At 31.8% G+C, this 12,475-nt stretch overlaps 1 protein-coding gene and 1 long non-coding RNA gene across 6 annotated transcripts in view; one reads left to right on the plus strand and one right to left on the minus strand.

The window, feature by feature from the left end:
* LOC137619636 (uncharacterized) overlaps positions 1-12,475 on the minus strand; it is a 300,875-nt gene that overhangs the window by 119,233 nt on the left and 169,167 nt on the right. The gene's annotated exons all lie outside the window — the stretch shown is intronic.
* LOC137619635 (SET and MYND domain-containing protein 4-like) overlaps positions 1-12,475 on the plus strand; it is a 227,298-nt gene that overhangs the window by 103,551 nt on the left and 111,272 nt on the right. For 4 of the 5 annotated variants that reach the window (XM_068349827.1, XM_068349830.1, XM_068349828.1 and 1 more), the window contains exon 2: positions 10,084-10,134. The exons of the other annotated variant lie outside the window; for it this stretch is intronic. In XM_068349827.1, coding sequence (XP_068205928.1) covers positions 10,094-10,134 — 41 coding nt within the window. In that variant the 5' untranslated portion in view covers positions 10,084-10,093. The remainder of the gene's footprint in view (positions 1-10,083; positions 10,135-12,475) is intronic. 5 annotated transcript variants of the gene reach the window in all.

The following is a 12,475-nucleotide window of genomic DNA, read 5'->3' on the forward strand; positions in this document are numbered from 1 at the left end:
AGGCCTCATAAGTGAGCTACGTTCCCATTTGCAATTTTAGGAGAGCTGAGAGCCCCTGACTTATTACACATACAAAATAGGTCTTACTCTAAGTCCTGCAAAGCCCTCCTCTCCCCTCCATACTAATCCTTCCCGCATCTACTCTCACCCTCCTCTCACCCTCCTGCCGTGCGCTCACACGTACACAAACAGCAAAAAAATTCAAGCCCATATAATCCAAATTGTGTTAGCATATGGGGACCTTTTTGGATTATCAAGGGCAAGACCCCCTTCAAAAATTACGAGAGAGAGAGAGAGAGAGAGAGAGAGAGAGAGAGAGAGAGCGCGCGCTTTTTGTACTATCAAGGGTAAGACCTATTCAAAAATTACGAGAGAGAGAGAGAGAGAGAGAGAGAGGAGAGAGAGAGAGAGAGAGAGAGAGAGAGAGAGAGAGATTTGGATTATCAAGCGTAAGACCCATTCAAAAATTATAAGTAACAAACAAACAGGAGAGAGAGAGAGAGAGAGAGAGAGAGAGAGAGAGAGAGAGAGAGAGAGAGAGAGAGAGAACAAAGCAGCATTACCGCAGTCCCTCTCACAGAAATCGATTGTATAATGAAAACGGAAATGAATTATTCAATCAGGGCCAGATTGTGGTTGGAGGTAAACTAGAGGACCTCCGACACAGAACCTTGACTGGGCATTGTTATTGTAATGTATTACAAGGCATGATCACAAAATGCTTTTAATGCTTGTTTGTTTATTCAGTTTTCATTTCCGTATGACGAGATGATCGGTATTATAGTGTATCCGAGGATATGATGCTATTTATATCACTGAAGAGATGACATTATCATAGATCAACATCTACAATTTTGGACCCAGACATCTTTGGCAGGCCCTATGGAATGTCGAAGTTATTATTATTATTATTATTATTATTATTATTATTACAAGCCAACAGGGGAAAAATATCCCAGTGAGGAGAGGAAACAAGGTAATAAATAAATTGCAAGTAATAAACAATCAAAACAAAATATTTTAAGAACAGCAACAACATTTAATTACATCTTTCATATATAAACTATAAAAACGAAGGACGGTTGGAAGGCTGAAAAGATGATGAATGATGATGAATGATGAGGGTGATATCACTATTCATTGTTTTCGGAGTCAGGAAGGAAGAGTTAGATAAGACATTGTTTACCAGGAATGGAAGTCGTGCCATGCGTATCATGGGCATGAGGGAGGGTTGGGGATACCCTGGGGGTACTACCCTAGTGGTTGTGAAGGACGGGAGTGCTCCCTTGTGTAGATTGAGACAGAGAGAGGATCTCTTGTCTTGGAAGGAGGAGAGGGAATAAAATGAAACCTTTAAATAGAAGAAGGGTTTGATTCTTCATCAGTGAAAATGTCTTTCAGCTACACTTGAAATGCACTAAATTCATGGAAATGAAATTTGATTTGCCGGACGTGGCTCTTGTTATTATTTTGATTGTGAACTTTGTACCCTCCAGCCAAAGATTTAAGGTTTAAAGACTGCTCATGGATGGCAGAGGCAAGGAAATGTGACATAAACCTAGCAAGCAGGACAATGCCCTTGAGATTGACCATATATCATATGATCAACGCCCAAACACTATCTCCACCCAAGCTAGGACCAGGGAGGGTCAGGTAATGGCAACTGATGACTCAGCAGGTAGACCTATAGCTCCCCAAACCCCTCATCCTTAGCTCACAAGGATGGTGAGTTAGCAGATACTACAGGCACTAACGAATTTGAGCGGCATTTGAACCCCAGTCAGGGACGTTACCAATAGGTAACCACAAGCATTCATAATAATTGTTTGGTTTTTGGCTGATACATTCGTTGTATTACGTCAGCTGCGTTAAGATTGCAAGGAAAGATTTACAGTTAAAGTACTAATTATGAATTACAATCTTCCTCATCTAATAACAACGATGAGCTCTATAATGTATGTCTTGAGAAAGGGTCTCACAATCATGTAATTTTGACCTAATGAGGCTCTAATGATCCAGTTTTATATTCAAATTTGCATCACATCAATATTCCTCTGAAACAAATTCATAGATTTTGTATTTTTTTTTTATGGTTTTATCAAACATACCATAATCACCATATAGCATAACATCTGAAATGTGTAATCTCACAAAAAATACTATTACTATTGCGAAATATATTTAAACGCAAAAGTTATAAAATATGGGTTGAACTTCTATCCAAACCACTTTCAAGAGTAAAATTACGAGGACATTTTTATTCTTAAAGCAGCCAAACTCATTACATGGTTCCAAAAGATTTTAGCAGGAAATTGTACTATTTTTCTAAGTTTGCCAAGAACATTACTAGTACGAAATATATTTAAACGCCAAAATTGTCAAATATGGTGTGAACTTCTAACTATAACACTTTCTCGAGTAAAATTGCGAGAACATTTTCATTTTCAAAGCAGCCAAACCTTTTTCTTCCCCCTCCCCCCCCCCCCTTTTTTTTTATTACACCAAAGCAGCTAGTGCGTGCCCCGAGTGTGCATGCATTTTCAATGCGCGGAGGTAAGCAATCTCAAGAATACTTGATATACCAGGACATCGTTTTATCATGATTGAGGAATTCTAATTTTCTTCCTTATACGTATACTATAGGAAATGGTTTATCTAGGAAGTAAGCAGACTGTTTGTGCCCCTCGATATTGCAATTTATCGTCCTAACTACGATAGCCACCGTTTTTGGAGTTACGTCGAATTTTACAAAAGAATATTAACAGTTATTGGTAAAATATGGCTCTCAATTATATTCGTGTATCACGTGCTTACAAAAAACCTTATAAAATACAATAAATAACAACTGAGACCAACTAATACAATTACAAATACATTCGTGTATTATATAGGTAACAAGAATTGAGTTCAATTACTGCAATTACAAATACATTCGTGCATTATGTAGGTAATAAGAATTGAGACCAACTACTACAATTACAAATACATTCATTTTATAAGTAGGTAAATAAAAAATATATAAAAATATTTATTAATAAAATTAGGAATAAAATTATAGGCCTAAAACTTTGTTTTTAAAGGCAAGACTTATGCTGGAAAAATAGACGCGTGAGAAGATTCCAACGGAGAACTCGCCGCAGTAATATGACAATTATGAACTCCAAACTTATAATTAAATTCTCGCACTTTGCATTAATGTTTTCATTCCAAAACGTATAATTTCTCCTTACGTCTTTCTCTGAGAGAGTTCTCCTATTGTGTCTCAAACTCTGATATATGAGGCGTTATGCAAAGGCTGCAAGACATTTTACTCTATCAATTCACAGGGTAGATAAAGATATTGTATAAAACTTCTGCAATTATGCTTGTACGAGAGAGAGAGAGAGAGAGAGAGAGAGAGAGAGAGAGAGAGAGAGAGAGAGAGAGGAGAGAGATTCTTATGAGCTATAACACTAGAATACTATTACATAAACTTACATTTATCTACATCACAATCTAAAAAGGTAAAAAAGACTAAGTCCAAGAGAGAGAGAGAGAGAGAGAGAGAGAGAGAGAGAGAGAGAGAGAGAGAGATTCTTATGAGCTATAACACTAAAAAGAATTTTAGAATACTATTACATAAACTTACATTTATCTACATCACAATCTAAAAAGGTAAAAAAGACTAAGTCCAAGAGAGAGAGAGAGAGAGAGAGAGAGAGAGAGAGAGAGAGAGAGAGAGAGAGAGAGAGAGAGAGAGAGTTCTCATGGCTCATAATTTAATAAATAATTTTAAAACAGTATTACACAAACTTACTTATATTCATCTATATCAAAATCTAAAAAGGGAAAAAAGACTAGCATCTAGGGATACCAAACATCTAGTCTTGGGTAGTGCCATAGCGTCTGTACCACGGTCTTCCAATGTTTTGGATTAGAGTTCTCTTGCTTGAGGGTACAATCGGATACACTATTCTATTTTATTTCTCTTCCTCTTGTTTTGTTAAAGTTTTTATAGTTTATATAGGAAAAAATTATTTTAAAGTTATTACTGTTCTTAAAATATTTCCTTTTTCCTTGTTTCCTTTCATCACTGGGCTATTTTCCCTGTTGGAGCCTCTGGGCTTATAGCATCCTGCTCTTCCAACTAGGTCTGCAGCCTAGCTAATAATAGAAATGCTAATAATAATAATAATAATAATAATAATAATAATAATGATAATAATAATAAAAATAATAATAAAAATAATAACAATAAAAATAAAAATAATAATAATAATTATAAAAATAATAATAATAATAATAATAATAATAATAATAATAATAATCATAAAAAAATAATAATAAAAATAATAATATTAAAAATAATAATAATAATAAATAACAACAACAACAATAATAATAATAACAAAGGATAACTAAAGCTTCTAAATCTCTTATTGGTGTCCTTGATATTTCTTGTACTCGTCCCCACAGCAGCAGATGTCCCGAAACGACTGCGAGTACAAAAGCTGGTTCTTTTTATCGACACTTTAGATTTACGACGGAGAAATCGAACTTGTTGTGACGATGGGTGTTTTAGCCTGTGTCTCGGATCGATGCTTCAGTGATAGGTAGCGCTATCGATCGGAAATGGACCCAGGGAACTGTAATCTATAATTTACGGCTATTTTATTTTAGAGTTTTATATGTCTAAGCATATAAAAATGTACACATTTATAGACACATACTATATATATATATATATATATATATATATATATATATATATATATATATATATATATATATATACATATATATACTTATGTCTATATACTGTAAACTAATATAGAGATCCTATAGCACTCAAAAAGTGATATAACCTCTGCATAGTAGTCGTTTAAGCAGAATCACAGTCTCTGCACAGTTAAATTGTATGTGACTAAAACACTACGCTAAGATGGTTCATATATATATATATATATATATATATATATATATATATATATATATATATATATATATATGTACATATATATATATATATATATATATATATATATATATATATGTACATATATATATATATATATATATATATGTATATATATATATATATATATATGTGTATATATATATATATATATATATATATATATATATATATATATATATGTGTGCGTGTGTGTGTGCGTGTGTGTGTAAGTATAAATATATATATGTGTAAATATATATATATATATATATATATATACATATATATATATATATATATATATATATATATATATATATATATATATATACACACACACATAGTCGTTTCAATTTCCATATAGAAAAGTGCTTTCACTCGATTAACCAGAAGGTATGCAACCTTTTGCAATGAACTGACTGGCTCACATCCCCTAACCCTTCGTATGTTTGTGAAAGTTTTTTTTTCCAGATTTCAATTTATTCAAACCATCTCGCCATTTCTCTATGTCAAGTATGCTACTGACACATACACACTCGTACAGAACCCATTGCATTACGCAACGCTACGTTAAGGATTTATCCATACCTGACTGACCACCGAAACTGGATAAATCAATATCCTGCGTCGAAGCTCGAATAGACAGTTAGATAAGTGAAACTTATTGATTAGTGAATAAAACTTGACTCTTAATCAATAAATTATAAAAGAATTATATCGCATTATTAAGTATCGAACGCTATTATCTAGCGTGGGAAGCCGTAAAATCCGCCATTTGACATCCGTAGAGGGCAAATTGTGGGAGTGGCCGATGGGGACCAAGGCTGGACCAGGGCTGGTCCAGGGATGGACCCGTGGCCACGCTGGAAGTTCTGGAACCCAGGTGATCTGAAACCAAACGAAGCAAGAGGAGACGAGGAAAGAGAGAAGGAAGAAGAGGATACGAAGAAAGCAAGAGGAGACGAGGAAAGAGAGAAGGAAGAAGAGGAGACGAAGAAAGCAAGAGGAGACGAGGAAAAAGAGAAGGAAGAAGAGGAGACGAGGAAAGAGAGAAGGGAGAAAAGGAAATGAGCAAAGAGAGAAGGAAGAGGAGGAGACGAGGAAAGAGAGAAGGAAGAGGAAGAGACGAGGAAAGAGAGAAGGAAGAAGAGGGCACTGTCCCTTGGGATGCTCGGAGAAGATGGGAAGCAAATATAAGAGAAGTCTGGGGAATTGGTAACTAGGTGAAAGATAGAATAAATATAAATGCACACTGTTAAAAATTTGCCGTAAAAAACGGTAAAATTCCTGGAATAAATGTTGCCAGGCATTTACCGTTTTAATAAAGGATATATTGACGTTAAGGAGTGATATTACGGTCACCAACCCGTAAAAGATAATAACAAAGTACGGTACAAAATTACGATCGCCTGTATTTTACTGAAATACGGCTAAGTACAGTATATATTTACGAAGAATTCCTATAAAATTACTGTTTTTTAACAGTGCAGGGAATAAAGGAAATTGATAGATATACACTCGTCATTACCACAAACAAATATAGAGAGATAATTTGAAGATGAGACATAATGGAAACGGTCGATTTTAAAGAAACAAAAATAGAAAAAAATATGAGATAGAGATAAAAAATTGGATATTGAATTCGATAAGAAAAATTAATATCAAACGAATGAGAAATTGACATAGACTTTATAATTTATACATAAAAACAAGAGTTGATAGGCAAACATTGCCCTTAGCACTAACAAAATTCCCAGAATACATCATCAAAGCGAAAAAAGGAAGAATAAGCGTTCTTTTAAGGATAGTTAACGTCCAATGTCTGTGTGTCTGTGCCACAGAGACAGAAGAGGTAGACCCATCACTTGGTAATGGCAAGGCTCTAAGGCTTATGGCTTTCTGGAGAACTCATTGGGTAGGATGGACACTTCTCGCCGGCCAGGTACGATGCCCTGTTAAGATGACGTCATCTCTTGCTGACTGAGGCACGAGGAAGTGTTGTGTGTATGCAAACACAATGACGAGATTGTTGATGAAATGTTGTGTGTATGCAAACACAATGACAAGATTATTAAAGGGGTCAAATAGATAACACCTAGACTGAATGAAATCCGGCTTGCTTTTCAGTGAAACAAATCTAAAATACGGTTTAAAGATCACTCATGAATGGCAGAGGCAAGGAACAGTGACAATTATCTAGCAGGACAATATCCTAGAGACTGATCATATATACGTATGATCAGCGCCCAAGCTAGGACCAGGGAGGGTCAGCCATTGACTGCTGATGACTCAGCAGGTAAATCGGGCATGTACGATACCCTGTTAAGATGACATCATCTCTGGCTGACTGAGGCACAAGGAAGTGTTGTGTGAATGCAAACACAATGACGAGATTATTAAAGGAGTCAAATAAGTAGGACCTACGATGATATCCAGCTTGCTTTTCAGTGAAACATCTAAAATACGGTTTAAAAGGCGCTCTTGAATGGCAGAGGCAAGGGACACTACAAGATACATTCGAGTTTAAACGGGTCTCGAACCTCAGTCCAGCACAACGTCAGGCAAGGGCGTTTCCAATAGGCTACAACAATTATATACTAAGACTGTACGAAAATATAATAATAAAATAATAATAATAATAATAATAATAATAATAATAATAATAATAATGATAATAATAATAAAAGTAGTAGAAGAAGAAGAAAGAAGAATTAATGGTCTCTAAAATCATATTATTTCATAAGTAATGAGAATTAAGTCATCATACCCATCGTACTTTTCGTTAAAAAATAACAACACCGAAGAAAGTAAACGAAACCATTACTAAGCAAAACACCTAAAAATTATTTAAAAAAAAAAAAATATTGCTGATAGGGGCATAGCAACTACCACATCTAAATTCTTGAAATATTAGAAAAACTGACAACATTGAACTCCAGGAAAACAGAAATAATGTAAAGTCAATCTTTTCTTTATCTTAAACTCAAGATTGTATAGCACATATGTGATACCTTTTACAAGTAATACAATTATAATGACAAAAGCACAACAAGAAAAAATAATGCTACTTTAAAAAATTTCCTGTAATTGGTAAATATTTACAAACATCAACTTTTTAATATAAAAAGATAAAAACATAAAAGCTTAAAAGGATCTTAAAATATTAAAACTAGATAAGGCTTAATTTCTTCATTTAACAATAACTATAATCACAGAATTCTTTTATTATAAGTAATGCAACAGAATCTTTGAAATACCTGTAAGCAATTGTTTATATCATGCATATGTATCTGATAAATATACGCTAAGGTTTTTGCATACATATTATTTTTAACATGCATATAATTTTTAGTTTAAACAAGATATATATATATATATATATATATATATATATATATATATATATATATATATATATTTATATAGTAATTCTAGAATGAGATTCATTAAAAATTAATTACTTGAAATATTCTTCCCCCCCCCCCCTTTGCAAACATTTTCTTTCAAAACTCAGGTGACTGCAAAAGAAAGATAAATTTAAAAATGGAATTTAGGTTTATTACTTGAAAAAAAAAAAATCTTATGCTGGTTTATCTTCATAATATCTCGTGTGCATATGAATTTCATCTTAGTCATTCATTAGCTTCGATATCAGTAATTTCTACTTGACATCATGCAATAATATTGGGTTTATATAACTTATAATTTATCTTATTTTCTTTTATTCATTTGGTAATTATTCTATAATTCATTTTAATGCCTTTTACAAAGGTTAAATTTTTAATTCAATCTACAATTATCCGCAAAATATTTCGAATAGGAAACTATGCAGTCACCAACATGGTAACTATTCTCAGAGAAAATATACTTAAATTCTTTCTCAAAATAATCAGAAAACTTGAAATTTTTTTTTTTTTGTTAATCATTAATCCCAAATTATCTTTTATTTTATCTTTTTTGTATCTTCTAAGGTAATACTGAAGGTGAATCTTTTATTCATTTGTTTGTTTATGAAAAAATTTTTTTTTTTTTGCTGATTATTAATCACAAATTATCCTTTATTTAATTTTCTTAGTATCTTTTAAGGTAATACAGAAGGTGAATCCTTTATTTATTTATCTATTTATTCTACATTTCTGCTCCAGCTATAAAATAACGTATGTTCATTGCCTTTTTCCTTGGCAATAAATGGCTTAATTAACAAAAATTCAATTCATAATAAATGGCTATTAATGGCTTTTTCAATATTTAATCTTCTTTATTTCTAATATCTATTTAAAAAGAATTGTTTCAGACTGTAATTTTGTTATTTCCTCATATTTTCTAAGCATTTAATAACAATAATTGGTTGAAATAGTTAATTTTAAGTTTCTCAAACTGTAATTCTGTTATTTCCTCATATTTTCTTAGCAGTTAATAACAATAATTGGCTGAAACAATTCGTTTTAAGTTTCTCAAACGGCAATTCTGTTATTTCCTCATGTTTTCTTAGCATTAATAGCAAAAAATGGCTGAAAAAGTTTATTTCAAGTTTCTCAGACAGCAATTTTGTTATTTCCTCATATTTTCTTAGCATTTAATAACAATAATTGGCTGAAAAAGTTAATTCTTAGTTTCACAGACTGTAATGTTGTTATTTGCTCTTATTTTCTTAGCATTTAATAACAATAATTGGCTGAAATGGTTCATTTTAAGTTTCTCAAACTGCAATTCTATTTCCTCATATTTTTTTTAGCAATAAATGGCTGAAAAAGTTAAGTTTCTCAGACTGCAATTTTATTACTTCCTCATATTTTCTTAGGATTCAATAACAATAAATGGCTAAAATAGTTTATGTTAAGTTTCTCAGACTGCAATATTGTTATTTCCTCATATTTTCTCAGCATTTAATAACAATAATTGGCTAAAATAGTTCATTTTAAGTTTCTCAAACTGCAATTTTGTTAATTCCTGATATTCATTTAGCATTTAATAACAACAATTAACTGAAATAATTCATTTTAAGTTTCATTAAACAAGAATATATTTGATTTAAGATAAAATAACTTCCAATCTAATATTCTAGTCTAGATTTTAACTCTTTTTTTGAATAGCTGGCCACAAACATGACAGTATGTTGTACTGACACTCTTACTCCACTACCTTAGGCTTCTCAAGATGGCGGCAACAACTATAGATACCCTTCCATCAATGACAAAGTAAATATATATATCCCGACAGCAGTGAGACTCGTCTCAGCTGTTCGATTTATAAGTTCAAACCTTTATTTTTGTTGCATGTTCCCTTTTGAATCTCGTTCCATTCAAGGATTCTAGAGATTTAATTTTTTGTTTTATTTAACTGTCAGAAGATTTTCCGTTTTTCTCCTTCATTATTGAGACAAGAAGAATTCCTTTTACCCAGTTTTGTTCGTTCTAACTTACTGACATATGAAGCAAGTTCGTTATTTTCCAATCTAAAATCAGGATCTTTGTAATTCTTAATGTTTCATTTTTTGTTTTATTTTAACAGTCAGAAGATTTTCCGTTTTTCTCCTTCATTATTGAGACAAGAAGGATTCTTTTTACCCAGTTTTGTTCGTTCTAACTTACTGACATATGAAGCGAGTTCGTCATTTTCCAATCTAAAATCCTGATCTCTGTAATTCTTAATGTTTCATTTTTTGTTTTATTTTACCTGTCAGAAGATTTTCCGTTTTTCTCCTTCATTATTGAGACATGAAGGATTCATATTACCCAGTATTGTTCGTTCTAACTTACTGACATATGAGGCGAGTTCGTCATTTACAAATCTAAACTCCTGATCTTTGTAATTCTTAATGTTTCACTTTTTGTTTTATTTTAACTGTCAAAAGATTTTCCGTTTTTCTCCTTCATTATTGAGACAAGAAGGATTTCTTTGACCCAGTTTTGTTCGTTCTAACTTACTGACATATGAATGGACTTCATTATCTAATTCAAAATCCTGATCATAGTAACTTTTAATGTTATTTTCACCCATTCATCGCTCGGATGTCGGAGTTGTTTGAATGGTTCTTAACTTAATATTTACGAAATATTTTATATTTGAAATAACACTTAACAAATTTGTTATGCATACTCCTTCGCTGTTTTTTTTTATCCTTTCTTGAAAACTTTCTTTCGTTGGAAATGTTATTTATACATTTAATTATTTTCCTTTCAGCTCTTTTCCTTTGTTAAAAGTTTACTACAAATCAAACAATAGAAAAATCTTTTCTTGAAAACTTTTTTCGTTGGAAATGTTATTCATAATGACTTCAACCTTTTTCCTTTCAGCTCTTTTCCTTTGCTACAATTTTACTAAAATAAAACAGTAGAGACATCTTTACTTGAAAACATTCTTTCGTTGGAAATGTTATTTAAAATACATCTAGTTTTTCTTCTTTCACCTCTTTTCCTTTGCTAAAATCTTAATAAAACCAAACATTAGAATCCTTTCTTGAAAACATTCTTTCGTTGGAAATGTTACTCATAATGCCTTTAATTTCTTTTTACTTTCAGCTCTTTTCCTTTGCTATAATTTTAACACAAATCAAACATTAGGAAAAATCCTTTCTTGAAAACATTCTTTCGTTGGAAATGTTATTTGAAATACCTTTAATTATTTTTCCTTTGCTAATATCTTAAAAAAATCAAACATTCTTCCATTGGTATGTTATCTATAATACCTTCAACCAAGGTCCATGAAATAGATCTTTCCCTCAACGTTTCTATTGTTTGCAAAGCTGAAATGTGGATTGCCATCTAACCCGATGACGTCAACCAATGTAAAGGTCCTATTTTCACATTCATTACTCATTAATGTAAACATTTTGCAAAGTAAACAAAGACTGAGATCAAGTTCACGCAAGTCATTCCAAAATCAAATCTATACATCTCACTTCATTATTATTATTATCATTATTATCAAAATTATTATTACTAGAAGATTTCACAGGTTGTTTACATGAAACTCCATACGTAAACAATAAACTTTGAGCATCTGATAATAATTTATGTAAAAAAAAAAAAAAAAAAAAAAAAAAAACCTACTACTACTATTCACAAGTTGGTCACTGGTAAAGAAACCCGATTGTAAGAAAGGGTTAAGTCATACGTGCAATGGGTAACGACGCCAATAATACATTATCCGGTTTAACTGAATATAGAAAGAACTGTAAATCATAATAATATCATCACAATTCAATAATAAACAATAAATGCTCAAAATCAGAAACATTATAATATCAATTTCTGGAGAAAAATGAATGAGTAACAAGTACCGGAAAAAAAATACTTTTGTTGACGTAAATATCAAAATTAGAATAAAAAGTGCGTGCTCGAACGCAAGGCAATAATGTCAGATGATTATTTGAGAGAAACTAAGTAAAGTTGTAACACTAAGGTTCACATTCACAGGGCTCGCTAGTGGTCCTTACGTCGACCCAACATCCCTATCCTTTTGTTTATGAGTTTACCATCTTTTCATTTATCTTGTTGAATTACAGGTAACGTTTTCCATGTTTTCAAGTTTCGAACT

Source organism: Palaemon carinicauda, chromosome 26 (genome assembly GCF_036898095.1).
Source record: "Palaemon carinicauda isolate YSFRI2023 chromosome 26, ASM3689809v2, whole genome shotgun sequence".
In the NCBI taxonomy this organism is placed as follows: Eukaryota; Metazoa; Arthropoda; class Malacostraca; order Decapoda; family Palaemonidae; genus Palaemon; species Palaemon carinicauda.